The sequence below is a fragment of the Panonychus citri genome, unplaced genomic scaffold (assembly GCF_014898815.1).
Source record: "Panonychus citri isolate SS breed McGregor unplaced genomic scaffold, ASM1489881v1 Contig00095, whole genome shotgun sequence".
Classification (NCBI taxonomy): domain Eukaryota; kingdom Metazoa; phylum Arthropoda; class Arachnida; order Trombidiformes; family Tetranychidae; genus Panonychus; species Panonychus citri.
The window spans coordinates 1684086-1697230 of NW_026515500.1; the positions used below are offsets into that span (position 1 = coordinate 1684086).

At 29.6% G+C, this 13145-nt stretch overlaps 1 protein-coding gene across 2 annotated transcripts; it reads left to right on the plus strand.

Moving 5' to 3' along the window:
• Positions 1-169: 169 nt before the first annotated feature.
• Positions 170-4849, plus strand: LOC128388137 (sentrin-specific protease 6-like). Of its 2 annotated transcripts, XM_053347502.1 has the most exons (8): positions 171-1102; positions 1576-2053; positions 2143-2265; positions 2355-2480; positions 2670-2855; positions 2931-3153; positions 3236-3383; positions 3726-4849. In XM_053347502.1, exons 1-8 carry the CDS (start codon positions 793-795, stop codon positions 3740-3742), a joined length of 1611 nt encoding a protein of 536 aa, XP_053203477.1. In that variant the 5' UTR covers positions 171-792; the 3' UTR covers positions 3743-4849. The 2 variants fall into 2 exon arrangements, with proteins under 2 accessions (XP_053203475.1, XP_053203477.1); XM_053347500.1 differs by having other exon boundaries at positions 170-1102; positions 3236-4849.
• The last annotated feature ends 8296 nt before the right edge of the window (positions 4850-13145 follow it).

The window sequence follows — 13145 nt, forward strand, 5'->3', positions numbered from 1 at the left end:
GAGAAAATAAATCCAAAGAGAAAAAAATTTTGCTCCATTTGAGTTACTGTTCCATAGAAACACCAGATGGAAGCACATCGAAAGGTAAACATATGTTCTGTTTCCATGGTAACAGTAAATCTCCGGTCGGGAAAGAAAGAGAAAAGAAAGAGAAAAAGAAAGCGAATCTTTTTGATGAAAGGAAAAAAAGAGAAATATTTTCATTTTAATTCTTCTGTGTTTATGTTGTTTTCTTGTGAATAATTTTTTTCTCTTACCAATTATCTCAACTCTCTGAATTTCTCCTGAAACTTGATTACGTTCAATCAATGGTTTGGTTGTGAATGGATGAGACAATTTTCATCGACTAATTTATCTTTCGCTCTGAAAAAGAATCGTTTTCTTTTTCTCTTTTCCATTTGTGTTTCTTTCTTTCTTTCTCTCTCTCTCTCTTTCTCTTTCTCTTTCATATTTTTCACAGCATTTTCGCCTCTTTGTTTGCATCATTTTGTCTACTTTTTTTGTTGTTTTGTTTTCATCTTCATCCAATCAATGAGGATTTAATTTATTTACAGAACAAATAATTTAAATCGCAAGTCTAAATGAACTTCTAAGAAAATTCTAAAGAAGAAAAAATTACCTGTCTACTAATTGGTTCTTTTTTCTTTCTTTACCTCTTTCTCTCTTTTTTTGTGTCTTTTTTTTCGGTTTTCTCTCTCAACTTCTTTTTTCTTCTTCCTGTTTTCTACTTTTAATTGTTCCAAATTCTCTCTCTTTTCCTATAAACATCTTAATCTTCTGTACGACAATTTAATGTCTCACATGGAGGTTAATCAAACTTTATCAGTTTACAATAATATTGTCTACTTTGGTGTTCATAAATTTTGCTGTGATGAAATTCGTTTAATTTCAGCTGGCATTAAATTTTCCCAAGTTTGTCAAGTCCAAGAAAGATCTCGTTTCAACATCACCATTCCACCAATTGATATAAAAAAGGCCTATTTTGACAGTAAAACTGGTGAGAATTTGTCAACCCTGATCACAGAAACTAATCCTGATTCTGGAACTAAAATAAGCAGCGCATTGAAACTAAAACCTAATCAACATGATACAAACACTCAAGGTAATTATTTGTTTTCTTCTCCCTCTCGCACTTGTCTTACTTTGGCTGTTCTCTAATGATTGTCCTTCCATCGTTTATCGCGATTAACTGTCAAAATCTCTTATAAATATTTCGTACGATTGTGAAAACTCACCGTTCAAATTATGATTTAGGTTAGTGATTAACTGCCATCTCTTGACATCTCTTTCATTTTCTTTATTTTCTAATCTCACTCACCATTTATCATGCGTTTGCCTCTCTTATATTTACTGTCTCGTATTTTTAACTAACATTTAGTAGCCGCATGCTTATTTTTTTCTTCCCCCTAATCTAATACTCTTCATGGAATATTAGACAACTTGAAGGATTTGAGCTTTTCTTTTTTGATCCTCTGTCGCTGTTTTCTTTTGTCTTACACTCTTATTTCATCTTATTTTTTTTATTAATTTTCTACTCTGTGACTTTTTTCTTCTTCTCTTCAATTAAACTATTAGGATCGATTCGTGTTCTTGTTCAATTTAACGGACAAGGTGAAGAAATTTACAAAATATTGGAAGGATATTTTTCCGTCTTTAGCCAAGTGGATTGGAAACTTGAGAGAGCCCTATCGCGAAGCGTTCTTAAATACCTTGATTTCTTGATCAATTATTCTCAACAACCAACACCAGATTTGGAAATTTCTGCCAGCAAGGAGAACGACGAAAAGACAACACAATCAATCCTGTGTAAATCGAAAAAAACATATTCAAGTTTACCACAATCAACGAATACAACAACATCATCAATGTTCTCATCTGCCCTTAGATCATCTTCTCCACCTTCTAAACAGTCTCCTATCCTGGTTAAGAATAAAACGAACGTTTTAAGGCCCAAATCAGATGAATCACCTTCCATAATTGATATTGAAATCGATAGTGATGATGAAGATGACACTGAAAACCAGCGTAGTTTGAATGGCTCAATATCTAATAAGTAAATGACTTTAAGCTGCGTTTAATTTGTAACAAGCTCTATGGCTTATTTTTAACTGTCATTCTTATAATTCTTTTATTTTGACCCAGTGATGACCATCTCTTCAGTTACCCACCCGATGAAATTGATCGTATCTCAATCCACCAATCGGATCTTGCTTGTTTGGAACAAGGGCAATATTTAAATGATACAATCTTAGGTTTCTATCTTAAGTAGGTTATTTTTTTATCTATGGAAACATAATAACCTTAATTCGTCTCTGTCTTACTCATGTTGATCTCTTTTTCTCTTCTTTTCATAGATACATCGAAAAAGACTTGACAGCGCCAGATATTGCCGAAAGAAGCTACATATTTAGTACATTTTTCTATTACAAGCTCACCCACAGAACTCGAGTATCGGAGACTCAAACTCAGGACAATCAATCGTAGGTGTCACCTGAATTTGTGTACCTGTTGATTTAATGTTGGTCAAGTGGTGATTTCCTTATTTGCCAATGACCAACAGCCAATCAAATAAAAATTATTGGTTTTCCGTAATTATGGCCTTTTGGTCATCTAATCGGCATTGATAATCTGATACTTAATTGTTTATTTATTCTCTCCTATCTATTCAGGCTTTCTGATAAATATTACAATAGAGTCAAGAATTGGACAAAAAATATTAATATATTCGAAAAAGACTTTATAATTATCCCAATTAACAAATCCTGTCATTGGTTTTTGGCAATCATATGTTATCCAAGGAAGGTTCCATTCATGGACGAGATTTTACCGATAGAAATTGAAAAAAATCCAAAAAGGTATTAGATTAATTTAACCAGTTCAATTTGAGATACATTTCTAATCCTTTTGAAATTGCGTCTCTCTCTCTCTAGACCTTGTATACTTTTCATGGATTCACTTCAAAGTGCTCATAGTAAATGTGGATTAGCTGCACCAATTAGACACTTTCTAACCAAAGAATGGGAATCAAAGAAAACGACAAAGAAAAATTTTAGTAAAAGTGTAATGCCTGATATTTATCTCAAGGTGCCTAAGCAAATTAACTCCTTCGACTGTGGTCTCTATGTGCTACAATATATTGAAAATTTCTTAAGAGTAAGTTAATTTGAAGGTCAAGTAAACTTTTTCTCCTCGCCAACACAAATTAATTTATCTTTTTATCCTTAAACATTTCCAGAATCCTGATTATTTACTTGAAAGAATTTGCAAAGATCCTGCTATCAATCTAGAAGATTGGTTTTCTCTTTCACTGGTCTCTTCTAAGCGACGAACAATTAAAAGATTGATTAAACAGCAACGAGAAGCAGGCGAGAATAAGAAAAATGGTAATTGTGAAAAGATGGAAACTGATGATGATAGTTGATGACTGATTTTCTTCAAACTAATTTCGGTCAAATAAACCGCATCAAAATAAGTTTGACGTCAAATTTTCACTAACCGGGGAAATTTTCATGATTAACTCTCCCACTTATTAACTCTGCTCATCATGGAATAATTTTCAACCGTCTTCCCGAAACGATTAACCTCTTAAATCACCGATTAATGATATCCAGTGTCAATAACTAACATCTAAATCACTGCGGACCAACATTCAATATACTGATGACTGACACTCCCTTGCTCTCTCTCTCTCTCTATCTTTTTCTTCATCCATCTCTCTATTTCAGACTCGATTCTCTTTTGATTATGTCCATCGTAAATACGTGTTGTATTGTATCCGAATTTGTCATCTTTAATTACGCTATCAAGAGACATTAACATAGCTATACATCTTTACTATCATCATCGCCGTCATCATCACCATCTTTCACAATTGATTATATATAAACATAAACAACCATCATCAAAATGCATCATAACAACAACAACAAATCTCTTCGTCATCATTGGAAATAATTTAAAGAAAAACGTTGAAGACGTTTCGTTCATTACAATCAAAGATTCATCACTGTGATTCACATTTAATCCTATGGAATTAAGATTAAGAGATGATATTTATACATATATAAATGATCGGAGGAGCTACAATATTATCTTCAATTAGCTAATTGTAAACAATCATAAATCTAAATTATATCGATTGAAAAAATTATATTGAACTTTCTATAACATTTGCCTGTTGAGTTATATTAGGATTAAGCTGAAATGACCTCAAACAAGCTGGACAGATTAACATATTTGGATGATCCTGTTGCCATTTTTTGTAATCCACTCGGAGATATGTCAAACCGATTACTGTTGAAATTAGAAAAACAATAAAATACATAATGATAAATGTTACAAGTAACTTGTTCCATTTTGGCAATAGAATCGGATTAGATTGTTGATATTGAATAAAGCCGAGGAAAACAGTGTAATAGCCAATGGTCAACATGAAAGAAGTGGAAATGATTGAACGATATCGATGATTCTGTTTAAAATACAAGCGAAAAGTTGGATGATTTGGTCTAATTGTAAATTCGGGAGAATATGATTGACAATTTGGACACCGATAGCCACCCAAAGTACGAATACCAATCATAATCAGTGGATTAAGAGAGAGGATTAAGCGATTGTTAAAAAGAAAAAAAAAGAAAAGAAAATCGATTAACTGTTTAGTGACACAATTGGAGAAATATCTTCTGAACCATTTATATAAACTTTTGTGTAATAATTTCGTACCAAAAGATTTAAATTAATTAATCATCAGGATATTTAATCTACAATTAACATCATAATTTAATTATAATCTCCTGTTAATTGATTGTTACACTAAAAGAAACAATGAAAAGATTGTATCTGTTATTGACAAGTTAATGTTTTCGATTTAATTTCTTACAATGTAAATTCATCCATTTAGAAATTAATCCAACACCAGTGAGAAGTTAAATTGTAATGTTTTCGGTAACAAAGTGATTAACTCTTAACTCTATCACATTGAGAAAACTAATCTTATCAAATCTATTATCATCTCGACATCAAGGAACAGGATAAATGACAACAATTGACAATTCAATTGCAGATGAGACAAGAAGATGATTTAATAAACGATTATGTGTATAAAGTGAAAGGGGTTTCGAAGAGGAGGGAGAAGAGAGAAAAAAATGAAACAAGAAAAAAATGTTCTAAGGAAAAGTTCTAAAAGAAGAATCGAAAAATCGACGAAACGTGTAAAAGGATTATTTCTCTTTAACCGGTTGTTTATGTGAATTCGAAAGTGGTTCATGCAAATGACTCGAAATTCCCTTTATCCGATATTCAATCAGCCTCTTTTTTTTTCGAAAAAAACAAAATTTTCAACTTGATTTGCCTTCGTTTCTTTATGCAAGAGTGAATTTAGTCAATTGATAAACTGTTAGTAAATAAACAACAACAGAGCGAGTGAGAGTTAGAATCGCCCTAAGGGCAAAAGCATTTTCTTTATGCAAAATGTTTTACTTTTTTTTTTGCTTCTTTTTTTTCACAGATGAAAAGAAATCTATTTGTTTTAAATATTCAATTCTAAAAGTTAATTGTAATATATTTAGATGGAAGAAGAGTTTTGTTGATCAACAGATTAATCTAAATGAAAATTGATACAATTTGCGATGAAAACAAATTGAGATTAAGCATCAATTGAATTTTCTTATGATGAAATTGATTCTCTCATTTGTGTCGATTAATGAAACAATTACTTTTAAATCTTATCGAGGTTCTTTTAATACCTTTCTTAGGGTTTCGTCTTAATAACACAGGTAAATCTTGAAGATGATCAAAATCACCTCTTTAGCTTTGAATGAGCAGCTTTCATGGTGATAATATTAATAATAATTCATGAAATCACATTATATAGATACGATTCTAGGATATAAGATATTGAAAGAAAAGACAAGAAAAAAAAACCATGAAGTTGATGAAACTTTTATCATGATATTTATCATGGTGAAAGTTATTTGATATCAAGTATACAAAGCAAGAAAACTAATAATCTTTGGATTCTCCCGATGATAATACTGTTAAGTATTAATACCTCATTGTTAGTTTTGTATTATCATCATTAATATATTAAACTTTTCCCCCTTTTATTGTTATTATATTTATCATACATTCTTGAAATTCCCGCTTTTCAAAAGTCTATCAGTTTAACTAACTAATCAACTAATCAACTTCTTGATTGTATAAGCAGAGAGAATGAAATTCAATACAATAGGCTGGAAACAATTAACTCTCTCTCTCTCTCTCTCTCTCTCTCTCTCTCTCTCTCTCTCTCTCTCTCTAAGAGTTTAATTTTCAACAGTTAATGAAAAAATTGAAGCTCAACTAAATATAATTATAGTTAATAAATTGTAGTTATTAAGATTTTCTCAATACCCTCAATAAGGTTGAAAAGTAAATTCCTCTCCTGATTATCATAACAATAACTAATCAAGATTAACTCCCGACCAAACATAATATATTCAATCTTAATTGTTAATATCGATTGATAGAAATAAATTTTGATCGACTTGTATCAACATTTACATTTTTAATATAGATTGTCAGCATTTATCATGGAAGAAAACTTGGAATTGAAACTTTTCCTCAGATTATAAAAATCATTCCAAATGATTAGCAAATCGATTCTCAATGCTTATCATTAACACGTTATCATCATTATCATCTATCTGTCTATTAAATTAACTGATTGAAAGATGAAAATTGTAAAAAAATATAAAGGTAACAATCAATGAAACTGTTTAAAGCTCTCATTGTATTCAAATAATTGAGCAACTACGATTGATTGATAATCTTTTTGTTTGATTGTTGTTATTTCAATTATTTTCTGTCAACAATCAGATAGTAAATATAATATTTCATTGAAGATGATGATCAGTAAAAAGTGATAACAATAATAATAATAACGTTTTTTATTTTTACTCACAAATTGTATTGAAGAAAAACAAATTATTCAAACATATTGGTTGATTATCATCACCATCATCATCTTCATCATCAATTGATAAGCAACAATCAACAACAATTTACAAAACAATATATACATTTATATAGATATTTATTTGATTGAGATAAGGACAATTTAGCTTTTGTTATCAATCAATGGACAATATTATGAGCACGTTAAAAACCACCATTGAAACCAAAGTGTAAAACTTTTCCCGTGTCTCAATCAACGTGCCAAGTAAATTTGATAATAATCAAAAATCCTCTTCAATATCATCATCATCTTATACAATTAAATGGATGCGATTATTAAATTAAACAATCGTACACATTAAGTGAATTAAAATCGAGATGATTGATGAAAAAAAGTTACTAAAGTGTTTTGTATTTACTATTGTTATCAAAGTCTTCATCTTGTTTTGCTTTTTGTGTCACATTCAAATTTGTCGATATTCAATCTCACTCACTCCCAATGGTTTTATCATCATTCTCACCTTTTTAGATTCATCAATTATCATCACAATTATTGCTCTCTTTTGTCATCTTCCATTCATATTTATCATGTTAACAAAGTCCATCTTCCGTTTTTTTATTAATAATACAAGTTTATTATTATACTCGTGGTATATTAAACTCCTCTCTCTCTCTCTCCATCTTCATCCGCTTTATCATCATTGGCTTCCATCATCCACTCAATTTATTTATCATCATCATCATCAGTTGTATAATTTTAACTTAAATGTTTCTTATGAAAGGATATCCTAACTTTTCATTCATTCATCGTCACCATCATGCTAATGGTGGTTAGCAATTAGTCAACTAAATACAATTAGAAACAAAGATAATTGGTTCAGTCAATACTTTGAATTGTAATTAGATTGAATGAATATTTCGCTCGTGCTTCGATTGGTATTATTGACCAACAAGAGAGAGAGAGAGAGAAACTGTTGAAAATTAAACTCTTAAGAGAGTGAGTGAGAGAGAGAGAGAGAGAGAGAGAGAGAGAGAGAGAGAGAGAGAGAGAGAGAGAGAGAGAGAGAGAGAGAAAAGTTTTTTTTTTGACAAAAAGAAAAACTTTCTGATCTCATTGACACTTTTGGATCTATTTGTTAGGATAAAAAAATTGCTCGAAAAAGTAAAAGCACTTAAAAGGTTCAAAAGTAATGCCAACATTGTGGACTGGACTTAAATCTTTACTGTTTATTAGTAAAAAAAACTTTCGTTTCTTTTTCTCAAGTGGTCAAGTCATAGAAATATATACAAATATCAACAACAAGAGAAAACAAATTGAACAATAATCATAATTGTCAAGAAAAAAAATGAAGAAAAAAAACTCAAACATTGAAACTTAATGGAAAGGAAAATGATATTTTGTTTTGTTATCCAATTTATCAAACGATTATCATCATCATCATCATCATAATAATCAATTGATATTATGGATTAAGAAATAAAAACTGGACATGCGAATAAAAGTTTTCTAGTAAAGTAGTTGTCACAAATTGTCACGCCTTCTCCTATCCTAATAATAGTGAGATGATAAAATCTCACTCCCTGTTATCCTAATCACTAATCAGTTGATTGATAAATGAAAACCTATTTAACACCTTAGACCACTTTCACCCTCGAGTATATCACCAAAGGCCATCTAAAGATCATACCTAGTGTCCAAAATGTTGTAATTGTAAAGAGTGATGAAGATAAAAAAAAGTAAAGTTGAAAATGTTACTGAATGAATAAGTATAAGGAAAAAAAACTAATCCATAAACTTGAATGTTGATCTTGAAAGGTTATAAATAGCAGGAATTATTATATAAATAAGTAATCAATGCATATATATATATATAAACATAATCTATGGTTAAGTAGCTGTATCAGTAGAAATGAGCATCCATAATGATCAACAATTAACCTATTCAAACGTATTGTATTATTCAAATCCACTTGAGTTGCAAACATTTTTGTTTCATTTTGAGAAAACCTTTGTACCTTTAAGCTTTCAAGTGGACATTATATTCATATAATATAATATTATCCAGCTAATTTTGATTATCGTAAAAAATATCATCCATTTTTTAGTTGTTGCTGTTTGTTGTTTGATAATTGTCCACCATAATGGTCAAGGCTATTGAGGAAAGATTAACGAAATCGTTACGATTTCTTAACTATAATAATGATAAAACTTGTCTCTTTGTTGTAATTGTCTCCATTGTCATTTACATGGTTATTATTGTCCATTAAAAGTTATTAGTTTGCATATTATCATGATATTATTATGTGTTATTCAAGGATAAGATTCTGGGTAAGATTTTTTTTTCATAGTACATTTTGTATGGAAAAGTTTATATTAATATAATAAGATTTTTTTTATTACTATTAATATGGTCTTTTATGATCATTATTATTATGATGATGATCGTTGCCTCTTATTTGAGATGAACTCCCATGGTATTGGGTAAGGTATTCATATTATCACCATGATTATGAATGATTCAGTCTCAAGGAATTTCAATCGTCAGATTATTTTGCATTATTATGATATTAATAATGTTAGTATTTTCTATTCTCTCGCTTATCAATCATGGATGATGATATTTCAGCATCAACATTTTCTCGAGTTTATCATGTCTCTCTCTCTCTCTCTCTCTCTCTCTCTCTCTCTCTCTCTCTCTCTCTCTCTCTCTTATTTGTCAAGAATTCTATAAGTAAAAATATTCTTCAAGTTATTTGAAATAAATCAATAGAAAAAACGAAGACGAAAAAAAAAGAAAAAGCAAAAAAAAAGAATAAAAAAGAAAATTTTCCAATCAAAATCAATAATGTCCACATACTCATAGAAAGTCCTGTTCTCACTAACTGACCAATACATGATGCTAATCAGGGTGAAAATATAGTTCCATTAGCTTTGATTATAGAAGAAAAAATCTCTCTCTAATCTGAAAGATCGTAAGTTAATCAAATTAACATGATAACAATTTCTGATATTGGAAAGTGATAAAGTCTCTGATGGTTAACTAAAGCAATAGGGGAAAAAATAGTTCGATGTTGGAAATTTGATCTTGTCAGATTTTCTGATGAACTTTTTTGATATTTTTCTTCTTCTTCTTCTCTAAATTGAATAGTTTGGACACAGAATATCAAATATTAAAATATAAGATAAATCGCTATTCGGTTCATGATATTAGGTTAACCGTGAAAAATGTGATTCTATGAGTTTGATTGTTGTCAAGAATTAAATTGTTTGTTGTTAATAACAAAAGAGAATTTATTTTATTTTCGTTATCCTGATGATAATAGAGTGATTTTGACATTTGATTGTTTGACAAGAATCTTTGTGATAACAATTATCATCATTTCCTTTTATGATTAACTTTCTCCTTTTCTTTTTGTACTGTGTGATTGTCAGAATTATCAGAATCAGAATATCTTTTGTTCATTGATATTGAGATGAGAATCACCATGTAAACCCTTTACTCATCTGATTTTTTTTATATATTAAATGAATAAATCCCAAAGACAATGGAATAGTAAGAAGAGAGGAAAGTAAAATAAAACTTCAATCAGATAATAATTCAAAGTTTTACCATGAAGAAAAAATAAGTTCATTCACTCATGAGTTTTTCCAACATCATTATTATTATCACCAACTAATTAATACGATTATTCAACATATTATTTGATTATAACCACAAAATTGTACATTATGAGTCAATTATTATTCAACATTTTGTTTAGTATATTTTTCACGGTTTTATACTTATTTTAATTTCTCACAATTGAGCGTTGATTATTTGGTTATTGTCCTTGTTGATTGTGATTAGTTATGACAAGGGAATTGACAATAAATTTAAATAGTTTTCGCTAATTTGATCCATGAAATTAAATCAATTGTATATTAAACTTAATCAAATTAAATTATGATTAGTAAATCTTTCAACCGATATTTCAATATTTTCTCAGTTTATATAATATACTCGAAGAAGAAGAAGAAGTGGAATAAAAAGTTCTAAACCTTTGGAACTTTTGATGGACTCGAACTTTTATATCTTATAGAAAATTCATCTTACCATGAGATTCTCAGAAGTTCATGATTCGTTAGATGAATGCTTCAAGCTAAGAACGAAAACCAATAACTTTAAAAAGAAGAGAACGAGATATTATTCTTGAATAGATGAGAAAAAAATCTCCATTCAATGACCATTAAAAGTTGAGAATACTGATAAAAAAAAGAAGAAAATGAAAAATTGGAATCGAATACATTAAACATTAGAACCAAATAACCTGTAGTATAGGTGATTCCATATGAAGATGATAATGATAATGCTCGATATGATTTAATATATAATATCTATTTGGGAATGGATAATATACAAAAATGGAAAATAAGAAGAAGAGGAAAAAAATTCTGACTAAAGTATTCTCAATATTATCATTCTGCTGTGACTGTGTGTTTTGTTTCCTTGTCAGAAACATTCAAAGTCATGGTAAAGAAGGCGAAGGAAAAATAAAATAATAATCTGAAATTTAGATTAACCTTTGAAGCGGCTATTGCCTGGGAGGACCAGTTGAAATATCATCTATGATAATAATAATAATGATAATAGTCAATATAACAGCAACAAAAGTCAAACCAAATCTAGAGCATATCAAGAAACTCAATGGGAGTGATGATGATGATGATGATGATCAAGTGGGAGGTGGAAAGGCGTTAACATGGGAATGGATATGGGAACAAGTTAAAGTGTCCATAAGAATCGAGAATAGCCCTAACAATGATAACTATTTTATTATATATCGAGAAATACATATTATCATCATCATCAGAATATTTTTTTTTGCGAAGTTCTTAAGGTGGAGATAATTTTATGGGTTCGGTGGGATAGGAAAAGAAAATGTTCTTAAGGTTATTTACTAATATATATATTTTTTGTTCTCAAATAACAATTGGTAAAACTCATAAAGATTAAGAATTGAGAGAGAAAAATCATATATAGTATTTATGTGTATTATTTTTATTATCATGTGTCGACGGTGGGGCACTGAATAAGAGAGAGTGGGAGGAGGAATATATTCAAAGCTTATTCTCTACAATTTTATAGGATGAATCCAGCATTCGGATATATATAAATGTCTCTGAATGAATTCTGTATACTCGGTTATTTGCTGAATATTTCACTCTAACCTATTGTTCATATACTTTTTCGATGTTCATGTTATTAGTTATTATCAGAATTTTCTTCATCATTTTTATCATCATCTCTCCTGTTTCTTTACTCATTGCAATTATATCTTCCAACTGATAATATACTCACTTGCTTACTCTCTCTCTCTCTCTCTCTCTCTCTCTCTCTTCTCTCTCTCTCTCTCTCTCCTCCCTCTTTGATGGATTGAATATTTCATTGGAATGTCAAATACTTACTCTTAAAGTTATCATTATCATCAATATTATTGTACCAACAATAGTTTAATGTGTGATTATGAATATAAGTTTGTGTTTGTTTTTTTCCTTTCACTATTTAATAGTTGATTGAGTTTCAAGATAAATGATGATAGATTAAGATTCTTATTACTTGGTGTGAGATATTGAGAAATAGGATGAAAGAGACGAGAGGATGAGGAAGAGAAAGAAAGAGAGAGAGAGAGAGAGAGAGAGAGAGAGAGAGAGTTGAGGATGACGAAAGAAAACAAAGAAAATTGTGTCAAGAATTTTTTTCTTTCGATTATCATTTTCGTCATGGATAAATATTAATTTTTCAATTTTCTTATTGAAAATAGTATTGATGTTATCCTTTATGTTACCTAACCAATTGGTTTACTTGATAGAGTTTCTTACAATGAAATGATGATAATAAGATGATTGTGATTAAATTAAAGGTTAAAATAGTTGAAGTTGAATTGATGAGATTGAAAAAAGATGAGGATGCTACGAAGTATGTTATTAGAAAAGGATAAGAGCTTATGGAAAGAAAAGAAAAGTTATCATTCGTTGGAAATGATTCAGTGATTCTAACATAATAAAGATGATAGTGTTATTATTATTTTCGATTGGTGAATACAAATAGAGCTCGTTATTAAGGCTGGGAGAGAGAGATAGAGAGATAAACATCGACTGGTTAGAGTATTGACGGTGATTAGAATATGATAATAAAGATGACAATAGGATGAGCTCAGGTAAAAAAGGGAAAAGG

What these genes read in the sequence shown, in the direction of transcription:
- LOC128388137 (XM_053347500.1), top strand. Translation starts at nt 793, where the DNA reads ATGTCTCACATGGAGGTTAATCAAACTTTATCAGTTTACAATAATATT. An exon ending in ATCTTAGGTTTCTATCTTAA is followed by an intron (nt 2,266 to 2,354) that starts GTAGGTTATTTT and finishes TTCTTTTCATAG; the next exon opens with ATACATCGAAAAAGACTTGA. An exon ending in ATTGAAAAAAATCCAAAAAG is followed by an intron (nt 2,856 to 2,930) that starts GTATTAGATTAA and finishes CTCTCTCTCTAG; the next exon opens with ACCTTGTATACTTTTCATGG.